The sequence below is a fragment of the Nematolebias whitei genome, chromosome 15, assembly GCF_014905685.2.
Source record: "Nematolebias whitei isolate Nwh7 chromosome 15, NemWhi1, whole genome shotgun sequence".
Classification (NCBI taxonomy): domain Eukaryota; kingdom Metazoa; phylum Chordata; class Actinopteri; order Cyprinodontiformes; family Rivulidae; genus Nematolebias; species Nematolebias whitei.
The window spans coordinates 38,618,707-38,629,887 of record NC_056512.1 but is presented as its reverse complement, the minus strand read 5'-3'; the positions used below and the strand labels follow the sequence as shown (position 1 = coordinate 38,629,887).

Genomic DNA, 11,181 nt, shown 5'->3' with positions numbered 1-11,181 from the left:
TTTTCTGTGCATGTTCAACAAATACAACTCACACCTCATCTAAAGCCCTATTCACACGGAATTAGTTTTACCTTTGGACCACACGTAATAAATAAATTACTCCTCAACGTCTGCTTTTTATGCGGCGCATTCGCACGGGATAACGAAAGCCTGAGATTTAGCTGAAGTTTACAGACATCTTCCGGATATGATGTTAACGCGAAAAGGAAGCAGTGGGTAAATATAATGGATGGATGGATTGGTGGATAGATGGATGGGTCAGCTGATCACATGCATGTCTCCACACCTGCTGTCATTTGCGGTGAAGGAAGTAGCAGCATAAAAGCCGAAGCGAGCAGCGCGTTCATTTAAAGTAGCCTTGTTCTTTGTTTTTCCAAATGATTTTCCTTAAACAAAAACAAAAACGCCTCATTACATATCGGATCCCGCCCATTTCTGTCCAAATCACAGAGATGCCTATTTGCATTATATTGGTATTATCACAGGACCTCGGAGTTCAGCAAAATATAGCAGGTAATTTACGGGGGAATTTTTACTTTACAAATTACAGACATGGCCAATTTGCACAAGATTAACAAACAGAGACAATTTCCGTAATTATTACAAATAGCATGTGGTCTCTAGGTAAAACTAATCCTGTGCGAATAGGGCTTTAGAATATCTTTACTCAGCACATATGTCAGTACAGGTCACAACAATACTATAATTTTAAAGCCAAAATACTATAGTTCATCATTTTTTTATCTGGCAACCCGACTGACATGGAAACTACAGTGTTTTCATGTAAACCTGCTTTTTTTGTTTATCCTCAATAAACGTTGAAAAACACTAACATTTCCAGAGGTGGTTCTTTGTAAACGGGGTCTTATAGCAGGTAGATCCCTTTGACTTAGTCATTTTTAAAGGAGCTCCATGATGAAAATGTCTGGACACCCCTAGGTTCAATCGATCATCAGTGTTGAACAATCAATCATTATACAGGCCTGAAGGCCGCGTGTTACTCACCGAACCAGCCTGAGAACAACCAAGTCAAAATGGTTAAAAAAAACGGCTTCCATGAAGCCACTTCATTACAACTTTCTGTTTTATTTTGCGTTTTGTTTCGTAAGCGACGTCACTTTGGTTCGTCAGGTGTACAAACAGTCGGAGAGGGAGTAGCTAAGAGTCACTCACAACGTGTGCTGTCGTTTCATGAGTCGTGACCAAATGGACCAGTCGCCCATCAAATAAACGTTCATTGCTCGCCGAAGCTTCACCACGTGTCATTAAACCTAAAAACCTGAGCTCTATCCTCTCCTGCTGGTCCTGCTCTCTTTGGTCCTTCGTTTCTGTATTTGCAGGCGAAGGTCGGCTCGTGTTGACACAAGTCAACGCCTCATTTGACTGTGTGTTGTCAGTGTCGCAGCAGCAGCTTTCAGATGCAAATGAAGCTCCTGGAAGCAGATGTGGACTTCACAGGACATCACGAGGAGCCCGAAGCATGAATCGGCTCTTTGGCCTTTTCATGACTCAGCTGAACCTCTACAGGTCCAAACTTGTTGAGCTGCTAAAACCAGTCAGTCTTTGTTTGTAGGGAAGGCGTGTGTGTGTGTGTCTTGGTCAGGTGTTGCTTCAGAGCTGGCCCGGTTGGGTTGGTTCTGACGGACACTCCCTCCTTTAGAAGTTGGAGCGCTCCACGACTCAGACTTCAGTCTCGCCATGAAGATCGAACTGTTCACCTGCGGAGTCCTGCTGCTGGCCTTGAAGGCTCCAGGTGAGTCTCACCCCTGAGTCTGGACCTCACCTGTCTGTCCCCGGAGGACGGACACAAACACGTGTTTACCTTCACACCGACCAAATGTTTACTTTTGTTTACCTTTTGAAAGAGCTGCTCAGTGACTCGGTTTGGTTTGACCGGGTCCGTCCGACCTGAGGGAGCAGCTGTTGTTCTGAGGGTTTTGTTGTTGTTGTTGTTTCAGATTGTTTGGTTTTGTTTACTTTGTTCTGATGTTTGATTTCCAAATGGGCTTAGAAGCCGTTGAACCAGCAGAGATGTTCCGAGGATCCGTCAGAGGAACCGTTACATTCTCTGACAGGTCACTCAGGTCTTCACGAGAGCTTTAAAGGGATAGTTCAGCCTTTTTGAAGCAGCGTTCTGTGTTAAAGTTAATATGAACAGACTAATTAGTATTTTCTGACAACAGAAAATTAGCCGAAATCATCAAAACAGATGCTCAAAACAGAACGCTAAATTGAGAGGAACATGAGCTAAATTGAGCAGAAGACTAGCTGAAACAATCAGAAGACGAGCTAAAATGAACAAAGCATGAGCTAAATCGCAGACGCTAAGCCGAAATGAACTAATCAGAAGCTAAACTCTAAATATTCTCTAAAGTAACAAAACATTTAAATCAGCTAAACAGATGTACAAAGTTTAAAAAGAACAGAAGCAAAAAAGAAGCTAAAGACTGAAAGTAGCTAAAAAATAAAAACAGTAAAACTGTAATGAATGGCAACATTTAAATAAACTGTAACTAAATTTAAAATCAATTAGTGAACGAGTAGCTCATTCATTCACTCAACCTTTATTTCTACAGGTTAATCCCATTGAGCCTCAGAAACTCATTACCTGATTTAACAACGAGTGATGACAACAACAACAACAACAACAACAATAGACAGTCAAAAAGGACGCGTACAAAATGAGTATTTTTTTTAACAAGTGAAAAATAAAATGGTATTTAAAAGAAAATGCAATTTAAAAAACAGCTAGATTGTGGGGCGCTGTAGAAAACTAAAAACAAGAACATGTCTGCACTGGTTAGCGTTCAGGGCTAAAATAACATAAACTCAGCTAAAAGCTAAAACAAGCAGATTAGTAGCTAAAATGAACAAAACAGTAGCTTAAAGCTTGAGCAATTAGAAAAACCCGAGCCGAAGCCGTGGAGTATTTCTTCTTCATGACATGTTTTTTTGGTCACATCTTGTCCCGACGTTAGTTTTGGTTTGTCTGTGAATAAATTTATCAAAACATTATTTTAGACGTCATTTTGTTCTTGACTTGGACCAGCGGTTATTTGTAAAAGACAGAACATGACCAGGTTCATGTGTGACGCGGAGCAGGAAGTTCTTTGCTTCAGTTTCTGACAACACCTGAGGTGAGCCGAGGAAAGGATACAAACAACAAAAGCTTCCGAGTTTCAGTGTTTCGGTTGCCAGACCTGATTTGAATAATCCGAATCAGCAGAAACATTTGAGCTCGTTCTGATTCTGAAAACCGGTGCGGTCGGTTTTACTCAGAACGAGTCAGATCTGCTGCTTTGACGGATTAACCTGAAGCTGTCGAACAAGTTCACTCAGTTCTGGGAACAGGATGCCGGGGCCTTCAGAGGGTCACGGGAGGGAACTCAGCGGCCCTGAAATGTTCTTAAAAAGTAAAATACCTGCTTTCAACTCACTTTGACTCTTATTTTAGTTATCAGACCTTAAAGATTTAACGCAAACACGACACTTCTATCTTTTAACTGCAGGTGTTCATACTTTGAGCTCCAATTTATTCAATAAATCACCTCAGACTGCTTCCGAATTTAATTTAACTAATCAATCAGGCTACAAAAAAGCACCAATTATATTTAATTAGTTTGATTCTGTTCGCTTGGAGTGAAAAGAAACACGCCAGTTGTTTCAAGTTTAATTAAAATATAACTTTTCTGTTCAAATTTGTGAAATGATTCACCTTTTTGTTACAAAAACTAAACTCAGAGCCAATTTAACATTCTTTTCCTAAACTTAAAGGTGATTTTAATTCAGTTTAACTTTATTTTAATGTTTATGAATGCACCTAAATGAAGTTATAGTTTAATTAAATGGAATTTGAATCCGACGTTAAATTTGATTAATTTTATAAAGTGGTATTAAAGTTCTGTCTCAATCAGCTTCATGCATCCTTTTTAATTTATTCCAATTAATCCTAATTCTCTAAATTAATTATGATCATCGTTGGATTTAAAAGGATCATATTTAATTTTCCTAATAAGTCCAGTCCAAATGAATTGGTCCAATTGAGGATTAGTTTGTATAAAACTGATGAATTGAAAAAAATCTTCCAAATTTTACTTTACAGCGAAATAAGCTACAAACTTTATTTAGTCCTCGACTGAAGCTCAAACTTTTCAAAGTTCAAGTCTAAATAAAACTGAGTGAAAAAAAAAACCTTTGCGCTTTTTGTTTCGGACATTTGCAGCCGAAACGAACGTGAAAACGTCCAGTTTGAAAGTATTTTACAAACTGCAGACAGGCAGCTCGCAGCTTAGCTCCTGATTCAACGTTTAATTCATGAAAACTTTATTTAAATGTGTCTCAACCTCATCGTTCATTAAAATCTCAGTCAAACGTAAACAAGTTTTAAAGATCTAAACGTTTCAATCTGTCGCATTCCTCCTCTGAATAACCTGACAGCTCGATTGTTCTCTTTGTTAATCCAAAACACTCGGCAGTAATTTCCCCTCTTCTTTGTTCCTGCTCCGAAGCATCACCTGGCGTCCCGTCAGAACCTTTTCAGAACCTGTTGGTTCTGTTTGTTGTTGGTGGAAACACGTCTGACCTTCTCTTTGCTCTTTCTCCAACAGGAAGTGATGCCCAGCTCAGCGGTAAGCCTCTTCTTCTTTCAAATGCAGAGCTGAAAATCTCCGTATCAGACAAACTTCTCTAAACTTGGGCACGTTTTCATCCAATCTTCAGCTAAAATCAAGTCAAGTCTATTTTATCGTCATTTCCATCATGAGGTGGAACAAAAATATGTGCACAGGGTCCCAGTTACATCCAACAATAGCAAAAATATAAAGTGTAAAAAGAAACGGTAAATAAGGATCTAAGATATAAACTAAACACTAATAATGTAAAACAATACGGTGTAACTAACAACAGCAGCACAAACATGAGTCTGCGCGAGCAGATGGGTACGAATGAACACAGCAGCATGGATAAGCAGCAGCGTGAGATAATCAGCAGCAATCAGTCACATATCACCAACTAAAGTGACATTACGGTAATTATTATTATTTTATTTACAGAAACAATCTTAATCAAATCTTAAGCGTCTTAAAAACATTGAAAAACAAGAAGACAAAAAGAGAATGCATTGAAAACAGATCATTCTGAGCTCAGAGACGATGGAAGTCGATGGGAGTTTGGGTGTGTGCCTATCGCCCTCCCCAACAGACTTATCTTTCACTCTGAACTCTGGGGGCCTCCCTAGGGAGGTGCTTCGGAGGAGACCCCAGTGAAGACCACCTTGGAGTCCTCCCAGAAGAGCTGGAATAGTTGGCTGTGAAAAGAGATGTCTGGGCCTCCCTGATCAAGATGCTGCCCCCGCGACTCGACTTCAGAACAAGCGGAAGATAATGGAGGATGGATGGAACGTGTCCCCTCACACATTTAAAAAATATTCATGTGGACACTCCCCCCACACACACACATTTATCGTGAAATATTAGTTTACCCAGCGCTGTTTCTATTTCTTCGTGAGTTAATCCATTCCACTTGATTAACATCCATCCATCCATCCTTTTACCCGCTTCTTCCATTTTTTGAGTCACGGGGGGTCACCGGTGCCCATGTCCAGCAATCCCTGTGCGAGGGGCGGAGTACACCCTGGACAAGTCGCAAGTCCATCACAGGGCCACATAGAGACAAACGAGACAAACAAACATTCACTCTCTCACACACACCTAGGGACAATTTAGAGTTACCAATCAGCCTAACATGCATGTTTTTGGTCTGTGGGAGGAAACCGGAGTACCCGGAGAAAACCCACGCATGCACGGAGAGAACATGCAAACTCCATTTGATTAACAGAATTCTCAAATCACTAAAAATCCACTCCGGGTTTTCCTGGAAGCGGTTCCTGCGAAATGGAGCATGCGCTATTCACACAAGGGGAGCTGTTGGTCAGGCTATTGTTGCTCTCTAAAGTAGTTATTGAATCAGGTGTTTACAAGTGTAAATGGACTGTACTTATAAAGCACGTTTCTATCTTATCAAGATACTCAAAGCTCTTTACAACACAATCTGTGCCTCATTTACCCATTCATACAGCTCTATACTAGAGCTATACAAAGACTAATCAGTGCTTTATCACATTCAGACACCAGTGGGACACACATCGGAGGTAATGAGGGGTTCAGTGTCTTGCCCAGGAATACTTCAGCATGTGACTGCTGGTGGAATCAAACCCCCAACTCTTGCATTGGATGACGACTGCTCTAACCACTCAGCCACAGCCGCCCCATGTAGATGTTTAATAACCCATTAATACAGGAAATGACATCTACTTTATTAAAAATTTCTGGGGGAGAACCCCCAGACCCCCGTTTGGGTTGAAAATCTGTAGAGAATGGTGAAAACATAGAGTAAGGAGAGCTTGACTGCACAGATGTTGGAGAGTTTGATCAGTTTTAAATGTAGACTCTAAGATGAACGTTCTGTATGAAAATCTCCTAAAATCATTAAACCCGTTAAAGATATCAACGCTAAAATACAGATAAAACACAAACATTAAAAAAACACCTGCTGTTTGTTTGTAGTAGATTCATCTTAATTTCCTTGATTTTGTGTTGTTTCAGCAACTCCGTCTGTTTCAGCCTCAACTGTCAATCATCCTGCTGATTGATGACTGATTCTGATTCCTTTAACTTCCTGTTTCCTCGTGTTTTAACTCTTAAATGTATTTACTGATTCTTTACCTCTGAGCCGTTGTCATCTGGAATTTGATTTCTCTTCCTTTTTCTGTGAACTTTAATTACAGATGTGAACTTTCATTTTGGATTCTTTCTTTCTTGTTTAGTCACAGCGCATCATGTACAGCTCAAAAAGCCTTATTTATATTATATGATTAATTTGATATATTTGATTATAATGATATGATTAATTTGAAAAACAGAATAAACTAAGCAACCCAAAGCTCTTGGTTCTTGCACCGGTTTGATGTGCGAACATGTTTCTGCAGTTTGTGGCACTGCTCCACTCAACACCAAGAAGGAAAACAGGATTGTTGGAGGTCAACAGGCGGCTGCCGGGGCCTGGCCCTGGCAGGCCAGTCTGCAGATCCGAGGAGCTCTCTGTGGGGGGTCTCTAATCAACAACCAGTGGGTCCTCAGTGCTGCTCACTGCTTCTCCAGGTGAGCTCTGATTCAGAATTGTGCTTAGTTGAAGGGAGAGAAGGATTATCGACTGGAGAGACAGAGGGATCAGGCTGGAAAGGATGTGCAGCAGATTAAGCTTGTTAAAGATAGGAATGGGTAATGTTCTAACAAGTGAGGAGAGTTTGACGGGAAGATGGAAGGAGTACTTTGAGGAGCTAATGAATGAAGAGAATGAAAGAAAAAGAAGAGGTCATCAAGATCTGGAAGAGTTGTGGAAACTAGAAAATAAGATTAATTATGATTTTTTTGTTGTTGTCTGGTCTTCACGACTTTGCTTTGAGTACCTCTAACCCTGATGTCTGATTTTCTCAGCACCAGCACTTCAAATGTGCAGATTTACCTCGGAAGGTTAAACCTGCAATCCACAAACACCAATCAGGTGGTCCTGTCAGCGTCCCAGATCATTGTGCATCCGAGCTACAACAGCAACACAAACAACAACGACTTGGCCCTGGTGAAGCTGTCCTCCACTGTGACGTTCACGGACTACATCAGGCCCGTTTGTCTGGCGGCAGACGGCAGCGTCTTCCCAGGAGGCCTGGACAGCTGGGTCACCGGCTTTGGAACCACTAGCAGTGGCGGTAAGTACCAATGCAGTGAGGCTTCCATTGGTGTCCAACAGGACGCTGACATTTACTCCATCCCGGAGTCAGGGATTGGGCTAATGATGCAGGCAGACTTCTATTTACTACTTAACAAAATATATTACGAACTTGGGTTCCAACACTCAGAAACTGAAATAAGGACCACTGAGTGGAGACCGAGCGGCACAGAAGGATGCAGTGACTTTTTGTCTGGAAAATATTTTGCTGTGAGACGCCGTTATTTTTTCTTCTAAAAGCGACATCATGAAGTGAAACAACAAATGACCAGACAAACACATACAGGCCCACATCAGATGAGTTAAAAAATAACAAGAATCTGTCAAGATCAGCTACTTTGAGTGTTTAGCCTTTTGTTACTTTTAGCTTCTAGCTAGCCTTTTGCTATTAAGTTCCTAGCTTATTTGTTACTCTTAGCTGTTCTTTGCTCCTTTAAGCTTTTAGCTACTTTTAGCTTCTAGCTAGAGGGGCCACAGTAGCTCGGTGGTCAGTGTCGCGGTCTTGCAATCCTGAGGTTGCGGGTTCAAGCACAGGTTGCATCAGGAAGGGCATCTGGAATAAAATAAATGGTCAAATCTTTCATGTGAGTTTGTTCACTGTGGCAACCTCTGAAGAAGGGAGCAGTCAAAAGTAACTTTCTAATTAGCGTTTGTCAGCTTTTAGCTAATGCTTAGCTCCTTTTAGCTAACCTGGTGCTACTTTTAGCTTCTAACAAGCCATTTGCTATTTTAAGCTTCTAGCTAGTGTTTTGCTTTTTAGCTGGTTTTTGCTCCTTTAAGTTTTTACCAAGTTTTTGGCTACTTTTAGCTTCTAGCTAGTAGCTTTAATCTTGTGTTTTGCTCCTTTAAGCTAACACTTTGCTACATTTAGCTTGTTAGCTAGCCTTTTGGTACATGTTTTTACCATTCCTTAATGACGCTTGTAGATAGTTGGGTACATTTATCTTTTAGCTAGTCTTTTGCTACAATAGCATTTAGGTAGTATTTTGCTACAATTTGTTTTTAGATAGCTTTTGGGAACTTTTAAATAGTATTTTGATACATTCGGCTAACATAGTGCTACTTTTAGGTAGCATTTTGCTACAGTTAACATTTTGCTTGTTCATGTTTTAGCCAGTTTTCCCGTTTGTTCTCTTGTCCAGGTACTGTTTCGAACACGCTGCAGGAGGTGGACGTTCCCATCGTGACCAACAGCGACTGCAACAACTCGTACGGTTCGATCACGAGCAACATGCTGTGCGCCGGCCTGACTCAGGGAGGGAAAGACTCCTGTCAGGTGAGGTTTGAACAAAGTCCTCTTTCCTCAGTGAGTCGTGAAAAGATCTGAAGGACAGTTGAAGGCTGCACGCTGCTGGATCAGGGGCTGGTTTGAACTTGCAGCATTTCCATTTGTGACGTTAAATAAATGCACAGTAAAATACATCGTATGTCGTTGTTCTCAGGTTAAGAATCAGAAAAGAAACATTTTTGATGTGTCCTGATGGGTCTCAATTTGAACAACCCTTTTCGGTGTGTTCAGGGGGACTCCGGCGGCCCGTTGGTCTGCATAAACGGAACCACGTGGGTCCAGGCCGGAGTGGTGAGTTTTGGAAACGGCTGCGCTCAGGCCAAATACCCGGGAGTCTACGCCCGAGTCTCGCAGTACCAGGCCTGGATCAGCAGCCAGGTCACCGGAGACCAGCCGGGCTTTGTCAACTTCCAGAACAGTTCCAATACGACGGTAACGACGGGAACAACGGGAACAAACGGAGCGGCTCATGTCATCTCCCTGTCCGTCCCCCTGCTGCTGTCCATCCCGCCTGTCGTCTTCACTATGTTCGTCCTCTCATGAGACATTTAATGAAGCCTGGACTCACCTGGCCAGGTCCAACCATCAGCTTAGAGTCAGAATCTGTAAAAAAAAATACCTCATTCATCCTGAAACGTTCTGAGGTTCTGCACAGAAACAAATAATTCCACTTCCTGTCCAGTGCTTTTATTTTACAAAACAACAAGCATCTATAATTTCAATCTGTCCAACGCAAATAACTACATTTATCTCGTTTTTTTTTAAAGCAATTTAATTTAGACATCAATAAAACTTGTTTTTTTTTAAAATATGCAATAATAATCAATTCATAAAGTACTGAAACTAATCATACAAAAATTTTAGCATTTAGCTAGAATTTTCTAACTTTTAGCTAGAATTTTGCTACTTTTAGCTTTGGCTAATAGTTTACTAATTTTAGCTTCCACATACCATTATGCTCATTTAGCTGTTAGCTCGCTTTTGAGAACTTGTTGTTTTGAGCAATATGCGACTACTTTTCACTTGTGTATGCATAGTTCCCATAGTATAAAAAAAATCACTAAAGGCAACAACAGAATATGAATATATCAAAATATTACACATAAAGTGCTTATTTTTTTAAACACTGAATATAGTTTTTATTTTACTCTGCCATAAGTTTGTAATAAACATTTTTTTTAAGGGTTAGTAGGATACATTTATTTTTAACTTTAAGCATTCTTTGAGTGAAATAATGAAAAAAAAATAATTTTTAAATTTGATTTAAATAAATCTAAACAGGAACTATTTTAGCACATTCTGTACTCCGTACTCGGAGAGTTTCTCCATCAAACTGAGCAGAGTTTGTATTAAAGCTTATGAAAATAAATAAATAAATAAAGGTCTAGTAGAATAAAATTATTTTTTTACTTTAAAAAAATTGGGGGTGAATTTAAAACAATTAATTGATTCAAACAAATCTGAACAGGCACTGTTTTGGCACGTTTTGTACTTCGTACACAGAGTTTCTCTGTCAAACTGAGCAGATTTTGTCTTAAAGCTGATAAAAAATAGATAAAAAGATTTTGCTGACATTTTTCTGAAAAATAAAAAAGTCAGGAAGGATAGTTTTGTTCATTAGTTTATTTAAAGTTTATTTGTTTGTATTAATGTTAAACATTTACACTGACGGTGAGTTTTTAATCAGTTTAAAAACTGATATGAAGTTGATGAAGATTAGCTGATCTGTATATTTTTTCTTTGATAATTTACTTATTACCTCTTAAAGCTGAGCTGTAACTGTGATTAAATGTTGATTCAAAGATATTTTCTTCAACACAAACATGTTTACATTCCCAGGATCTCGTTTTTTTTATTCCTCTTCTTGTTTGTTCTCTCGTTCGAAGTTTAATAAATTATACTGTCTGAATATTTACAGCTTTAACTGTGAATGTTGGATCTTTCTGTAAAATGAACAAAAATAAAATGAAGAATAAAGCTGCACTGGACGATGGTGTGACAGGCTGTGATTGATTATTGAAAAGCTCTTTACATTTATCAATCGAGTCACAACTTTAAGGGATTTAGTCAGTTTGGTACATTTGATTTTTAATTAAAACAAGATTAGCACT

General features: G+C 39.7%; 1 protein-coding gene across 1 annotated transcript; it reads left to right on the top strand.

Annotated features, from left to right (window-relative positions):
- The first annotated feature begins 1,688 nt into the window (after window positions 1-1,688).
- Window positions 1,689-9,897, top strand: LOC119421831 (trypsin-2). Its single transcript, XM_037689194.1, has 6 exons — window positions 1,689-1,753; window positions 4,608-4,628; window positions 6,986-7,157; window positions 7,494-7,762; window positions 8,925-9,058; window positions 9,302-9,897. Exons 1-6 carry the CDS (start codon window positions 1,699-1,701, stop codon window positions 9,611-9,613), a joined length of 963 nt encoding a protein of 320 aa, XP_037545122.1. The 5' UTR covers window positions 1,689-1,698; the 3' UTR covers window positions 9,614-9,897.
- Window positions 9,898-11,181: the final 1,284 nt, after the last annotated feature.

Bases quoted from the DNA above. Each gene is read 5' to 3' on its own strand.
- LOC119421831 (XM_037689194.1), top strand. From the start codon at position 1,699: ATGAAGATCGAACTGTTCACCTGCGGAGTCCTGCTGCTGGCCTTGAAG. The intron at 7,763-8,924 runs GTAAGTACCAAT...TCTCTTGTCCAG, and splicing joins TGGAACCACTAGCAGTGGCG to GTACTGTTTCGAACACGCTG. The intron at 9,059-9,301 runs GTGAGGTTTGAA...CGGTGTGTTCAG, and splicing joins GAGGGAAAGACTCCTGTCAG to GGGGACTCCGGCGGCCCGTT.